Source organism: Austrofundulus limnaeus, unplaced genomic scaffold (assembly GCF_001266775.1).
Source record: "Austrofundulus limnaeus strain Quisiro unplaced genomic scaffold, Austrofundulus_limnaeus-1.0 Scaffold666, whole genome shotgun sequence".
Taxonomy (NCBI): domain Eukaryota; kingdom Metazoa; phylum Chordata; class Actinopteri; order Cyprinodontiformes; family Rivulidae; genus Austrofundulus; species Austrofundulus limnaeus.
The window spans coordinates 50268-66335 of NW_013953068.1; the positions used below are offsets into that span (position 1 = coordinate 50268).

Genomic DNA, 16068 nt, shown 5'->3' on the forward strand with positions numbered 1-16068 from the left:
GTGGTTCCCAAACTTTTCAGCTTTTGACCCACAAAATAACAGTAGCAGAGACCTGTTCCCCCAAGTATTTTTGGATGATAAACATACCCATAATTGGGTCCCAAGCCCAACTTTGGGAACCAAAGTGCAGTGGTTCCCAAACTTTTCAGCTTTTGACCCACAAAATAACAGTAGCAGAGACCTGTGCCCCCAAATGTTTTTGGATGATAAACATTTGTATCAGGTCAATAAAACATGGGCATAGTAACAATATTTTTATACTACATTTATCCATTTTAAATATACTAACCTCACTTCCTTGTAACAACTAAGGCAAAAATGTAATTAATTCAGAAAATTTTTTCAGGACCCCACTTTGGGTCCCGACCCCAACTTTGGGAAACACTGCCGTAGAGCCTCCAGTACTTTTCCTTCTAGTTTGGTATAGTCCATTATTATTGTTGTGTGACAAATAAAACTAAATAAGATTTGCCATTTGATTATGACGCTGCCCACACCGAGGCGGCTCTCTGCTAAGCTCAACAGGCCGGGGCAGAGTAGGCCAGACTGAGAGCTGTGGCGCCCTCTGCTGGATGGAGTCCATACTGCACTGAAACGGATGTTTTCAATTAATCAAATGGAAGGAGTTTCAATCTAATAAACCATTATTCGACAATCACTCATAAGTCGATTACTTGTTTGCATCCTTAATGCAAAGCTTTATAACATGTGATGTCATTCCTTTATCAAAAACACACCTGGTGTGTTGCTTTGACTCATTCATGCATGTTTGAGAAATCCTTGAGTCTCCTGTAGTAGTCCTGTGGAGCTGCTGGTACAAAGCTCCTCCCTGGAGCTCAGTTTGCATCTGAGCTGCCCCTACACAGAGCATGACAAAAGCTGTGTGGTGAAGGCATGCTGCAGTGGGAGTGTCTAATGTGATGGGAGGTTCTTAAAGAGATGGAGGCCAGTTTCAAAGCATTTAGACGTTTGCTATGATGCATAGTCAAATGTATTTTTGCTACAGCATTTTCACAACAACTGAAGATAACATGGTTACTTGATTGTGGTATAAAATCAAAAAATTAAACTATATGCTTGGAAAATACATAATACTGCTCTTTTTCAAAAAAGGATCCAGATTGGACATCTTCTCTGATCTTGTCAGCACTTTGACTGGCTTAATCTTGTGTTTTGTCAGTCAGGAAACGTAATATCACAGCATTTAACTGAATCTTTGTTGATGATTTTAAATGGGTTAGCCTTAGAGAGAAGACTGAGGATAAAGTTAGAATAAGATAAGCTATATAAACTGTGCCTTATAAGAGTATTATCTTTGTCTTTATGTTCCAATTTGGACATTTTTCTGTAAATTTCTTTAATTCTGCAATATTTTGTCTAAAACCATCTTAATGCGTCTGGCTGCAGATGAATGTTTGTGTTGGTTAAAACAGTACGTACATGTTCATGTCCCAGCTCCCAGTTTGGTTAAAACAGGCCTCTCACTCAGAAACAGTGAGTCAGGGGTTGGAACAGGAAACACTACGATGGAAGTTTGTTACTGGTTTGAACATAAACCAGTGATACTGTTAACATCACGTTAACACTCAGAAACTGCACAGAGTCTGTCCTCCACTGCCTCTGCAGCATCGCTGAGTCAGCACCTTGAGCCAGCAGCTTGATCCAATAAGGCCCAGACCACTCGACCTCTATGAGGAGGGGAGTGTTCATCACAGCTACACTACCTGTGTCACTCTGGTCACAGTCTGTTTCAGTGAAAAAGCCGGCTGGTTCTCCGCACATGTACGTATTCAGAAATGAAGCAGGCAGAGGGAGAAACAAGCAGCTGTGCTTGAAGAGCAGCGCAACGCATGGACGTCTGCCTTGTATCAACAACCAAACTGAATTAACTTACTTTAGGGAACTCCTTTGTGGTTCAGTATTTATTTTTAAACAAAGTGGCTCGGTTGGTAGAGCTGATGCCTCTCAGCAAGAAGGTCACTGGATCAAATCCCGGGCCAGAGACCGTTCAGGGTAGAGTTTGCATGTTCTCTTTGTGCATGCTTGAGTTCTCTCCGGGTACTCTGGCTTCCTCCCACAGACCAAAAACATGACTGTTAGGCTGTCTTTTTGGAGAGGGTGCACTACCCACACAGTCAGTCTAACCCCCCAACAATGCATCTCTGTTTGGACAGATCATTTTAGTCTCTAGCACCATTCTCAACATGGGACATTCCCCCACCACCTTTAAAGAATACAAGAATGTGAGATACAAATCTGAATTTTTATATTAATGCAAACAAATGGTTACAAATAACACTGAAAGTGTGAACATGTTATTGAATACAAATACTACTAATAAAAAAGGAGAAACGGTGAAAGGAAAGTACTGTAAATCAGTGAGTGATTGCACTGAAATGCAGCTGCAGGTCATTGTTTACAGCTGCCTTCATCATCATCATCATCACAGGTTTCAGATGAAGAAAAGGTAAATGGACTGTACTTGTACAGCGCCTTTCTACAAAACCAGGACACCCAAAGCTCTTCACACTACATTAGGTCTCTACAGAGCTAACATGTACAATCATCTATGGAGACTAATCAGTGCCAGTCACATTCATACACTGATGGGACACATCAGAGGCATTAGGGGTGAAATATCTTGCTTAACGACACAACAACCAAGACAGCTGGACTGGGGATCGAACTGGTGACCTTCCAGTTCGACTCCCCTAACCACTCTGCCACAGCCGTCCAAGGCTGTAGAGAGACTTCATGGATCATCACTGGTTTCTGAAGCAGGGATAACCCCATCATTTGGCTTTAAAATAAAAGAAAAAAGTTAAAATTTAACATTCAGCTTCACAAATATAAATACAGCCCATCTCCCCCTAAACCAATAACATCAGTAGGTACTGGCACTCAAAATGTAGAATTCACAACAGTTGTTTTTTTTTTGTTTTTGTTTTTTTTACTCAAACACATTGTTTTGGTGTGAAAAAGCACTGCTATTTCACACCTGTTTACAACATACAGTGGTTTTGGATCGAACATGTTTTATTCAAGCCAGATAAATGCAGAGTTGTTGAGAGTAAAACGTACAGGACTTTCATTTTATTTTGTTGTAAACAAACTGCTCAGCAGGTAGAAGTTGTGTGTATTCAGTCATTGCAGTGCTGAGTTCCACTGCTTTGTAAGTTTATTTTATTTATTATTTTAATGATTGCCTGTACCTACTAATAAAGCTTCAGCCTGCCTTTGCAAATACTAAAGATTTTTACATTTTTGTTAAAAAGTTTAAAAATACAACCATAAATAATCAAAATATGACCCTACCTTCACTTTAGAGAAAAAGCAGGACATGTCCTGTGCACATCTCCTCGTCATGTTTATGTTGGTAAAAACTGATTTCCTTTGATTTCTGCAGCTTTTTTCTTATTTCTGATAAAATCAGAATAAAATTTCCTCCCGCTTCTTTCACGTGCTGCGTTTCCTGCCCCGATCCTACAGGCGTCTCACCTGCGGTCCGGTCCGGTCGGGTCGGCCAAGAGCTCACTGAAGCTTGTGTAGGAAATGTAAGATAGTGCACTAAATCCAGTGATAAATGTGGAAGTCAGGACAAACTAATTCATTCTGTGGTAGACGGAGTAAACGCAGCTGAAACTACATCAACGTTGTTTGTGAAAATTTTGATTTTAAAATAAAATCCACATGTTTTATGTGTTTATTCATATGTTGCTGCATGTTTCCATCAGCTTTCCAAACAGAACGCTATAGGGCTGGGCGATTATTTGATAGTGATTATTGATCGAGAACAAATTCAGGTCGATCACGGTGATCAGCTGTGAGCCTCTTCCTCGATCAAACATGGAGGAAATGTGCGCGACAACAGCCAATCAGAATCCACCTTCTCCTGCTCCACTTCTGTTTATAAGTTGATGAAACGCAGACGAAATCTCAGGATTAACTAAACAAAACGTAATCCAGTATAAAACACTGAATCACACAGAGTTCACTTATTTGGGCGAGTTTCTGAGGTATTTTGACCGCAGAGAGATCGACAGTGATTGTGATTGACAGTTGGCAAGTGTGCTCAAATTGTTGCTGTTTTTTATTTTTTATGTTTCTTTATGGCTTATTTAATGTGAAATTCATTTCTAAAACTTTAATTTTACAAAAGGATAACTTTATTAATGTGAGATTCTATGATTTACATATAAATATTTTTTCTTTGTAAATACCTTTTTAAATATCTTGCAAAAATAATTTAATTCTCTGCTGAACCACAGCTATTTGTTGTATTAATGAAAGTAAAATAACAGCCATTATTTTTTTCTGTTGCTATTTATTTGTTAAATTATCTTTCTGTCACTTTTTAGGTTAACAAAAAAACTGTGGTATTAATCGAGATCGGACGATATGAAAAAAGTAATCGTGATCATTTTTTTTACCGTATCGCCCAGCCCTAGAACAATACATTTTGACATTTATGTATAAATATTTACGTATATTTTATTAATATAGCAACAGTTTTGACAAAACTGGTGGGGTTTTGGTTAATTACTGTGAAAATATGGAAGTTACGTTGGTAATGATTTTGTTATTTGTATAGACATGTTCTAAATAGTATTGTCAGAAATCAAACAAATGAAATAACCATGCTCCTACGGCAGGTCCCTTTAGTTCTTCAAAAATAGCCTTTAAGCTACATTTGTTGTTTTATGATGTTAATAGCCTAAATGCCACAGACATCCGGCCCAACACTTGATGCCACTCCCGACACTTCCGGTTCATGGTCAACAGTGTTAGCGAAAGATTTTTTCACCTGACAACGACTCTTAATGATCTCCACAGTACAGAATTAGCATATTACATGTACCAACATAAACACAGGAAATGTACAGGTTCAGCCAAGTGGAAAAAAATCACTCCAAAGTGGATTAAAGCCATAAAACAAAGGAAAGACGTTTGTGTTTATGGGTCCAGAATTTAGCCTTTTTCACTAATCTGTGGCTGCTTGTTCTGTGAATTTTTCACGTAGAGCTGTGACACTTATATTGTTGGAAAGAGCAGAGTCTGGGCTTTAAATTGATGGGCTACTTGCATGGTTTGGATCGTTTTCCCTGACGTTAGTGAACTGAAAACGTAATGATTATCAGGCGGAGGTTCTGCTGCTCTCGGTGCTCGGTTTAGTCTACTCTATAGCCTAATGTACACTCTAACAAAGTTTTACTTTTGCATAAAACTCATGACAAAGTTGCCTAAAAATATTTCATGCTCTCTATAACACAAACGCGCACACACTCACCTACCTGTATCGGCTGCTGTGTTAGCTTCCTGCTAGCTGTCCTCTGGAGGAGGTCTTTCCTCTCTCATCTTGGCAGAAAAAGGGGATAAATGTACATTTCCCTTTTGTCACCTCCATCTTCTCATCTCTGATGCTGGCTCTTGAATATCCTCAGGTTAGAAATGCAGATTACAAACACAAGCGTGAGCTTTAAAAGATAAGTTTTCCCTATAATGCTATAATCCACTGCTGTCACCTCCTCATCAAGAGGAAAATGGATAAAAACTAACCACTCTATCGTACCTGCTGGTTAGTGGACACAACAGCACACAACAGAACTCAGGTTTTATACCAGTAGATCACAGATGCTTTAACTTTTGTGACTTTTTCACAGACTAGTACTAGCAGCTAACGCTAAAAACAGGCAGTAAACGGGAAGTGGAAGGGAGGAGCGTGGCAAAAATTTTACTGGAAATACGTCATTAATGACCGTGGCATATAGGCTATTCAGTTCAGTTTATTTATGTAGCACCAAGTCACAACATACATTGTCTCAGGGCACCGTACATGAAAAAAGAACAATCTAAAGAAGAATGAATGTTAATAACACTAATATACTGACATTTTTCTAATTTTAGTCTAATGTTGCTTCTGTTTAGCGTCGCCACGGTTGCTAGGGGATAGGATGCACGTTGGAGTAAGGACAGGAAGCTAAGCAGTCCAAATTCCCAACCACTTTTTTCTGGTCTTCCCAGTCTATCAAGTACCCGGCCTACCTAGACTGGATCGGCCGGATCCTTCAGAGGACCCAGCCTCTGAATGTGGACACAGCCGTGGTCTCAGCGGTTGTCATATTCAGTTGTATAAAGAAATCTGTCAGATTCCTTTACACTTAATAATGTACAGTGATGTAGCCCTAACTAATCTTGGATGTTAAATGTTGCAGCCAAAACTAAAGTTTTTATTCAATGTCACCTTCGTACAATTATGTCTATCAAAACCTTCTGTCTAGAAAGTGAAAGCATTTATGTTCAATAAAACTTTATTATTCAAACAGTTTCTTGTCAAAAACATTGCATGCCTGTATTTCATGAAAGCCTTTTTATGGTAACACTAAACCTCATTAGTATGAACATTTCCTTCATTTTCAAAGACAAATTACCTTTTGTTCTGTGCAGTTCTGCCTCCTGTCTTGGTCCCGCGGCACAGCGAGTTCAACCCTCAGCACAGCTTACTCGTCCAGTTTCGCAACCTCACCCATAACGAGCCACACATGCCCCTGAACGCCACCTTTCCAGAGTCCTTCCAGCAACCTCACAGTGGGGGCAGCAGCAATGGTGGAGGTGGAGGAGGCAGCGGCGGCACGTTCCCCATTTCTCCCAATTCTCCATATCCTTCTTCTCCAGCCAGCAGTGGTACTTATCCCAACTCGCCCGCCAGCTCGGGGCCCTCTAGCCCATTCCAGCTCCCAGGTATGAACGCACTACCTAACCCTGGGAAACACACCAGACTGTTTTTATTTCTCTAGGGTCTTTGTCATGTAGCTAACAAACAGAATGACTTCACAAACACAGGTCTTACATTGGTCTTATGTGTACCATTAATAATGTTTCTAGTTCAAGAATAAAATGTTTTTCTCTGACGTGGTATAATCATCTTATCTTCTCAAATGGTTTTAAATGTAGGTATTATGTATTTCAAGACATCAATACTCCAATCATAGCGAGATAATGTTTAACAAAATCAAGATGCCCACTTAAATAAAAACTAACAATATGTTAGCTAAGCAGTATGGTGTGAATTAAGTTCTGGTTCAGGTTAGGGTTAGCTATAGACCAGCAAGATAATTTTAGAAATGTCAGGGTTAGGAATAAATATAGTTACAAAAATGAATGGAAGTCGATAAAAAGTGCTCAGTGTGATGCAAATACAAGGACGTGTGTGTGTGTGTGTGTGTGTGTGTGTGTGTGTGTGTTTTTCCTACGACGTGGGGAAAATTTTCCCAAAAAAAAAGCAGACTCGTGGGGACCGAAGTGAATCGTGTAGACCGATGCCAGGTCCCCATGGGTCCAAATGCAAATGATAGGTGTGGGGTTAGGTTTAGGACCAAGGTTTAAAGAGTAACTTACCCCAAATTAACTTTTTTTAGCTGATAAACTGTCTAGAATGTGTCTAAAATGTTATATAGTACTGTTTCTGTGCTAATTTTGATGTTTTTGTGCGTATTTGTTCAAATCTGTAATATTTGGTCTAAAAACATGTTTTTGCTGCTCATATGGGTAGAGCAGTGGTACTGCAGGCTAATTTGCATATTGGTTAACGGCTCTCCACGGTGACGTGTCTTCTCCAYGGTTTCGTCACAGCGGCTGTGTTCTGGTATAAAAGCCTCTCTCTAAGACACGCCCCTGCAGCAGTCAGAGGGTGGAACAGTTAGCAAGCTTAGCATGATCGTCTGTTGACCTTCAGCCTCGGGTGGGAGAGCTGACTGCTGTGCTGCTCTCTCTACACACACACACACACACACACACACCAGCAGTACTTCCTGCACAGCAGGAGGGGAGGAGGGAAAAAAAGGCAAAAACACAGCTGGGCAGCTGCAACCCTAATGGACCGAACTTCAGTCAAACAAGACCCAAAACTTTTATTCCTGATTTAAACTAGTGATCATGTGAGCAGCTGCAGCTGTATGTTTTTATTTTTTTATGTCAGGCTGTCGCGGAGCGCTCCTCTGTCCGAGGCTGGTGTGGTGTGAGGCGGACAGCTCAGCCGAGACTCGTCCTGGCCACACCTCCGCTCTCTAACACCCCCCACCTACACCCCCTCCCCTACCCACTTTGATGTATTTTTCATATTTTGCCTTTGGGCGGAGTTATCTTTTCACACGGGGGGTAAGATACACTTTAAGTTAGTTTTAGGGTCAGCTGAGGTTAACTTTAGGCTAAATGGGTCAGGGTTTGGATATGTAAGTCAATGGAAGGTCCCCACAGGGTTCAGCATGTCAGTGTGCTGTAAAGTGCAGGTCAGCTAGCTGCAGATAAACAGAAAATGTTGAATTTTACGGTTATATTCACAGCAATTTAGCAATCATTGTTTACAGTAGTTTTGGGAGTGGCTGTGGATAAGTGGTTAGAGGAGTTGTTCTTCTAATATTAGAGTTGGTGGTTTGATTCCCCATTATTCTGTCACATGTCCAAGTTTCCCTTGGGCAATACTCTGAACCCCTCTGATGTGTGTCCCATCAGTGTGTGAGTGTGATTTAAATCACAGATTAGTCTGTATAGATGGATTTACTTGTATTAGCTTTGTAGAGACCTAATATTGTTGTGTGAATGGATAAATGAGGACACAGATTGTAGAGTGAAGAGCTTTGAGTGTCCTGGATGGATAGAAAAGAAGGACAGTCTATTTACCAGTTTAGTAAAGGTTTGCTGCAGTGTTTATGTTTTCTCCTGTCTTCATCAGTAAGGCCTTCAGCAGCTCGTGTTGCAGCTCTGATGGGAATGTGATAGCATGTGGCCTGGAAGTGAAGCATGTGTGTAATCTGACACCATTTCTGGGGCACACGTCCTGTGATGATTGTCTAGGGAGAGTGTGTGTGTGGCCTTGTTTTTCCTACATTTTGGGGACAATTTCCCCAAAAATGCAGCATCGTGGGGACCAATGCCCGGTCCCCATGGGTCCAAATGCAAATTACAGGTGTGGGGTTAGGTCTAGGACCAAGTAGGAATGCGCGATATAAACGATATACGGTAGAAACGATATAAATTTGTCCTATGATAGAGATCTGTAGTCTACCGGCCAACCGCGCAATTCTTTTTGATGATGTAACCAGCTGGAGTCAAAACAGAGGAAGTGGGAAGCAGCGAGCCTGAGAGTGCAAATGAAGAGGGGGAAAAAAACATAACTTATCCGGACCTGGTTCTGGTGTGTGAAAATGAACGCCAAACTGTTTACATGTTTACGTGATGGTGCGTCCTCCGGTCGGATGCCAACCGACCACAATGCCTACTGCGGGAGGAGTGTGCGCCGCAGCATGTGTGAATGCGCTTGCACTCCAAAGTGCGACTATAATGATTGTCACCCTGCCAGAGCGCACATATTAAACAGGTGGAGTGCAGAAAAAATAATCTACAAAGTGTGTAGAAAGGAATAAATACAAACTATTTGTTTTACCACCTTAAAACAAAGCAGGTGATTCCAAACACAACATCCAATGGATGCAGATATCTGTTACATTAAACGTGTGTGTGTGTGTGTGTGTGTGTGAGACCATTTGCCTGAAACAGCAGCAACTGGTACAATCCTTGCTAACTGGTTTTCCTGTCTCAGCTGACACCCCACCCCCAGCTTACATGCCCCCTGACGAACAGCTGGGCCCAGAGAGCCAGTCCATGGACACCAGCAGCAGTCTGGTGTCACAAGGCATACCAAGAGGTGAGAAGTGCACACAACAGTAGCAGCACCGTGTTATTATTATTTTAATTTCAGTGTTTTTATTGGAAAAGAATAAAAGAAGTCCAGTTTTCAGCAGCACACATAAAGAATCTTGTCTTTGTGCCTTTATTTATGTGAGAGAAAACACTGTTCTGGACTTGATCTCAAACAGAACCGACAGTTTGTTTCAGTCTGGTTTTTATCTCAGTCTGAATTCTGTTAGGGAGGAGGATCACATCTTTTCTGTAACCAGTTTCTGTCCTGATGCATCTCAGTAATCCAGGTAGAAAAAAGAAAAAACAAGTAGATCCTCTGGATGGTTCTTCTTTAGTGAAACGTTTCGTCTCTCCTCCAAGAGACTTCAGTCAGAGGTTCAGGTGAACTCAGCCTTATAAGCCACTTCTTAAATGTCCACATGGTGGACAAACAGCTTAGTCACATGCAAAAGAGGGCCATCGACTAACAATAGGCTTGATTAGCTCTATTTAGTCATATGCAAAAGAGGGCCATCGACTAACAATAGGCTTGATTAGCTCTATTGTTCATAGAGAGTCATGTGTCCATCACCTGACTTATTGCAAGTATGACTCAGCTCCCTGTGAGCAAAAGGTGTGAATCAGGGCCCCAACGATACCAACACAAAGAGGGACAAAACAAAAACAAGGGGACGTTGAGCCCCGCCTGCATTCACTACATACACATGACACCTAAGAACCACAGCATCCAAACCAATAAGTCAGGTGATGGGGCACATGACCCTCTATGAACAATAGAGCTAATCAAGCCTATTGTTAGGTGATGGCCCTCTTTTGCATGTGACTAACCTGTTTGTCCATGTGGAGGCAGTGCTTATAAGGCTGAGTTCACCTGAAACTCATCAGACTGAAGAAGTCTCTTGGAGGAGAGACGAAATGTTTCACTAAAGAAGAACCATCCAGAGGAACTACTTATTTTTTCTTTTTGATTTTTTTCTACCTGGATTACTGAGATGCATCAGGATATTTAAGGTGTTGTTACACAGAAATGGGGCATAACGGCACTCCTCTAAGCTAAAAGCCAGATTTAAACCTTTAACATGTATTCAGTATACTAGGCTGCACTCAGTGTTGCTGCTGCCTTTTGTGTTTGCACATAATGTAAGTGTGTAATGCCTATTGATGGAGCTGTAAAGCTTTATAAAACAGCATTAACCTGACCTGGTGTGAGATAGTTTTATATTGAAGTTGTTTAAAGATGACAGCAATCCCAGTTAGTTTTGACTTCACTCAGTCTGGGCTTTAATTCAACTAAACGAAACAGATCAGAGAGCTGTGTACAACAGGTCAAATTTAAATATTCATAATGTTTACTTCAAAAGGTCTGAAATACCCCTTGAACACATTAACATGTTTAATATTATATTTCATCATCATCATCACTTTATTTATTAGCACATTTAAAAACAACAGTGTTAACCAAAGTGCTTCACAGTCACAATACAATAAAACAAATTAAAAGCTGTAAACAAAATAAAAAGATAAATTACAAATTCCCCATGTAGCTGAAACTGAACTTGAGTTAAAAGCCAGTGTAAAAAATAGAGTTTTTAAGTCGGATTTAAAAGACTGAACAGACTCTACAATATACGGATCTCAAGAGGCAAGTTGTTCCAGAGTCTGGGGGCCGCCACAGCTAAAGCCCGTTCCCCTCTACGCTTTAGTTTTGCCTTTGGCTGCACAAACGCATCTGATTAGAGGATCTAAGTTCTCTGTTTGGGGTATAAAAGTGCAACAGGGCCAATAAATAACTGGGTGCCAGGCCATTTAAAACTTCTTAAACCTAAGTAAAAGAATCTTAAAATCAATACGAAATCGAACAGGCAGCCAGTACAAGTCAGATAAAACAGGAGTGATGTGGTCCTGTCTTCTAGAACCTGTTAAAAGACGTGCAGCAGTGTTCTGGACTAACTGCAAGCAATGGACAGATGATTGTTCCAAACCAACATATACTGTAAAGAGTTGCAATAGTCCAGTCTAGATGTAATAAAAGCATGGATAAGAGTTTCAAGGTCGTTGTGGGGGATGTAAGATTTTGCTTTGATTAGAGGAAGCTGATAAAAAATGGTTTTAACAACTGAAGATATTTGTTTCTCAAATTTAAAAGCACTGTCTAAAAACAGTCCCAAGATTCTTGACCACAGATGAGCAATATCGAGCAAGTGGGCCAAGAATTCCAGGTAAACCATCATGAATAGAGTGATTACCAAACAAAATAACTTCGGTTTTGTCTTCATTCAAAGTCAGACAATTCTGGGATAACCAGTCTTTGATGTTCTGGAGACAATTTAAAAGGGGCTGCAGAGGGGCAGAGATATTTGAATCAAAAGGATAATAAACTTGAATGTCATCAGCATAAAAATGGAAAGATATTTTGCACTTTTTAAAAATTGATCCCAATGGCAGCATGTACAAACCAAAAAGAATAGGTCCTAAAATAGAACCTTGAGGTACACCACAGCAAATAGGACTAGATGAAGAAGAGTATTCCCCCATAGAAACTGAAAAAGACCTTTAACTAAAAAGATTTTTAACTATAAAACAGTTGTTCCTCTGGCAGGTTGTATTGAGTCGAGAGTTTCATATCAGAAAAAAACCCTTTAAATTCCAAATATCCACCTCGTGTTTGTGACAAACCGTTCTGTCTGAACCGAAAGGCTTCAGGTGAAAAGCTAATGAAGTGCAAGATTACCCAAATATAAGGTTATATGTACTGAATACTTTGTTTTGTTGTTTCCAGATGTGCAGCCAGTGGAGTATGAGGAGCCAAGCCACTGGTGCTCCATTGTCTACTATGAGCTGAACAATCGGGTAGGAGAGGCCTACCACGCCTCTTCAACCAGTGTTCTTGTGGACGGTTTCACTGACCCTTCCAACAATAAAAACCGCTTCTGCCTCGGACTGCTGTCCAACGTCAACCGCAACTCAACAATCGAGAACACCCGCAGACATATTGGAAAAGGTACGAATAACTTCAAATGAAAGGAAATGGTGAGGTTGTTGTTTTTCTCCTGCAGGAATAGTGATAGGTTGTGTTTGTTCACCAGGAGTGCACCTGTACTACGTGGGAGGAGAGGTGTACGCAGAGTGCCTCAGTGACACCAGCATTTTTGTCCAGAGTCGTAACTGTAATTACCATCACAACTTCCATCCCACCACTGTGTGTAAGATCCCCAGTGGATGCAGCCTGAAAATCTTTAACAACCAGGAGTTTGCTCAGCTTCTGGCTCAGTCGGTGAATCATGGCTTTGAGGCTGTGTACGAGCTCACAAAGATGTGCACGATTAGGATGAGCTTCGTCAAGGTGAGAGCACTTAGGATGAAATGACTCGACTCGTTCGCTCCAGCAGCGGTCTTCATGTATGTTGTTCTTTCAGGGCTGGGGAGCGGAGTACCACCGACAGGATGTGACCAGCACCCCCTGCTGGATCGAGGTGCACCTGCACGGGCCTCTGCAGTGGCTGGACAAAGTGCTGACACAGATGGGCTCACCGCTCAACCCCATCTCCTCTGTGTCCTAACAGACTGAAAGAAAAATCATTTGACCTGTTTTTAATGTTTTCCTCCAGCAAAGATTTATTATTTAAAGCTGTCTTAATGATGGAACTGTTTACACTTTGGGAAGGGATATTTAGCTCTGGCAGAAAATTCAAGCAGTTTCTGCCAGACTCACAAGGATTTAAAACAAACAACGTAAATGACGCCGGAAAGAAACGCGTGGAGAAAGACGAGGAAAGTCGAATGGACATGGACAGACCACTGCTCAGTGTCAGAACCAGGCTTTTTTTTTTTATCAAACTGTCAAATGTTCATGTTTGCATCTAATTTTTATTGTTTTTAACAAATGATTATTGTGTAGTTATCTGAACAGAACAGTTTTACTCTTCTGCCTTATGTCTGACAGACATTTTGAACTTTATAAAAGACTTATCTTACGTCTGTTATTTCACTTTAGATATACATACGGTTCTGTTCACCATTAGACTGACATAACAAAGCTTTTCTTTTTATAACTTACTGCTAGAAATGAACACTGAGCTACAGCTTTGAGAGCGTTGTGTATGGGAGATCACTGAACACGTCTGACATGACCATAAGCTAACATTGAATCTTACATCCATTGAAATATTAGTAGTCATGTAATCAGGAAATGGACACCCCCATTATGAATGATTCTTGTTCATATGTTCAAATAAGAGTGCCTTTTTTCAGACTCACTGTATTAACAATATTGTGCACTCACTGATTTTTTTTTATTTTATTGTTTTTTAGGAGTTATTTCAAAATGTTGGCTTGGGTACCAAGGCATTATGTTGATAATTTTACTACATTAGTTCAAATGAAATAAACATAAGATTTGTTAATGATTGTTTTTTGTGCTTCGGTCTGGATTTACTTTAATATTTGTTATTTTTGAGTTATAAAATCTACTAATGAAACATTGACTCATAATTACCACCTTGATTAGTATTGGGTGTAGAAGTTATTAATTTTATTTCTGTTCACAAACTTGTCTTAACCTCAAAATAAAGATTGTGGAGACTTGTGACCCCAACTTTTAAAAGTATACACTGTTTTATAACAAAACTACAACTATTCTACTTTTAATTCACTTTTAATTTGGTTTGTCTCCAAAGATTCCCAGCAGCACCTGTAGCTACAACATTTTCAAAGGTTTTATTAAAGTTTTGTAGATAATAAGAGCCCCCCTCCTGTTTCATGTAGGCTGAGTTGAGTGCTTTAAATTTACACGCTTCCGTCACTCTTGTAAGCTTCCTATTGGTCCACGTTTATATTTACCGTAAAACCTCTACAACTTGCGCAATACACTTAAGACACGCTTGAAAACAGTGCGCTGAGAAGGAAGGTAAATATTAGGTAAGTTTTGTTTCATTTTATTTTCCTCATGTGTGCTTAAATTACAACTTTCATAAATAAAACTGCGCGCTTGTCGGGGATGCGCGCCGTTGATCTTGCGTAAAATTACCGTACCAACCGGAAGTGAGGTGGCTCCCGAGCAAGCCAAGGATAAACACGTAGACGGTCCACAGGCGAAACTAATATTAAATATTAGGAGGTAACGGTGGTGTGGTTAAAATGGACTCGCTGGTAAAATATACTGGTTTTAGCGGATAAGAAGCATCGTTGAATCACCGGAGGAGCAAGTCTCAGACGACAGGTTGGTGAGTCTGACAGCTGTAGCTACAAGCTAACGCAGGCTAACTTGTATAAATATCACATTCATGTGAAGCTGCTCACAGAAATAAGATAAAAGCAAATGTTCCTGAGTGTTTCAGACACATATAAGTATCTCACAGTGTTGCACCGTGTTTTAGAAGTACTTGTGTACTTTTACTGTTGTATTTCTAGGGTTTAATTTAGAAACAAAATTAGCTTCAGAGGAGCAGCCAGGAGGTATTCACAGGATCACTACTCGGTGTAAAATAGTTTTACTGCTTTAGATTAAAGAAATGTTTCTATAAAACAGGCACTGAAGGGTTGAAATTATTTGTGATATTTGACTTTAATGTTTACAGTTTTTTCTTTTTGTTCTGATTAACCTGAACTACAGAAACATTTGTTTCATTAGGAGCTCTTCAAAGTTTAGTTTACTTGTTTCTGTTCAGCATTTAACTAAGTTAATCATACATTTGATAGTATAATTTCACACATTTAATCCCAAAAATAGTTCACTTGATTTAGCAAACAATTTCTAGCATAAAAGACCAGTTGAAAAATGTCTCCAAAATGTGAAATGAAGAGAAAACAACAAAATCAGAGTAAACATTTTATTGCAACAAGTATTAAACTGAAACAGACCGTTCATCTGATCAAACGTTTAAAGGAGCATTATCATGTAAAATCAACTTTTTTGAGTTTTATATCAGTTATGCTCTCATAAAAACATGCCCAAAGCCAGGGTTCGACAAGATTTTATTTTATTTTTTTACCTGCCCGACATGAAATAGTCTAGTACAGTGTTTCCCAAAGTTGGGGTCGGGACCCAAAGTGGGGTCCCGAAACATCAAGGTGGGGTCCTGAAAAGATTTTCAGAATTAATTACATTTTTGCCTTATTTGTTACAAAGGAGTGAGGTTAGTATATTTAAAATGGATAAGTGTGGCATAAAAATGTTGTTCCTATGCCCTTGTTTTGTTGGCCTGATGTTTATCATCCAAAAATAGTTGGGGGCACAGGTCTCTGCTACTGTTATTTTGTGGGTCAAAATCTGAAAAGTTTGGGAACCACCGCACTTTGGTTCCCTAAGTTGGGCTTGGGACCCAATTATGGGTCATGAAGCACCTTGGATAATCTCCAGAAATCAATTTAAAG

The 16068-nt window shown here is 40.0% G+C and overlaps 2 protein-coding genes across 6 annotated transcripts in view; both read left to right on the top strand.

The window, feature by feature from the left end:
* smad5 (SMAD family member 5) overlaps nucleotides 1–14107 on the top strand; it is a 28080-nt gene extending 13973 nt beyond the window's left edge. For both annotated transcript variants that reach the window (XM_014027620.1, XM_014027621.1), the window contains exons 3-7: nucleotides 6445–6738; nucleotides 9596–9700; nucleotides 12476–12697; nucleotides 12783–13039; nucleotides 13113–14107. In XM_014027620.1, coding sequence (XP_013883074.1) covers nucleotides 6445–6738; nucleotides 9596–9700; nucleotides 12476–12697; nucleotides 12783–13039; nucleotides 13113–13256 — 1022 coding nt within the window. In that variant the 3' untranslated portion in view covers nucleotides 13257–14107. The remainder of the gene's footprint in view (nucleotides 1–6444; nucleotides 6739–9595; nucleotides 9701–12475; nucleotides 12698–12782; nucleotides 13040–13112) is intronic.
* A 632-nt stretch (nucleotides 14108–14739) lies between these two features.
* syvn1 (synovial apoptosis inhibitor 1, synoviolin) overlaps nucleotides 14740–16068 on the top strand; it is a gene marked incomplete in the record, with an annotated part of 26234 nt that continues 24905 nt past the window's right edge. For 3 of the 4 annotated variants that reach the window (XM_014027625.1, XM_014027623.1, XM_014027626.1), the window contains 1 exon segment: nucleotides 14740–14918. 4 annotated transcript variants of the gene reach the window in all.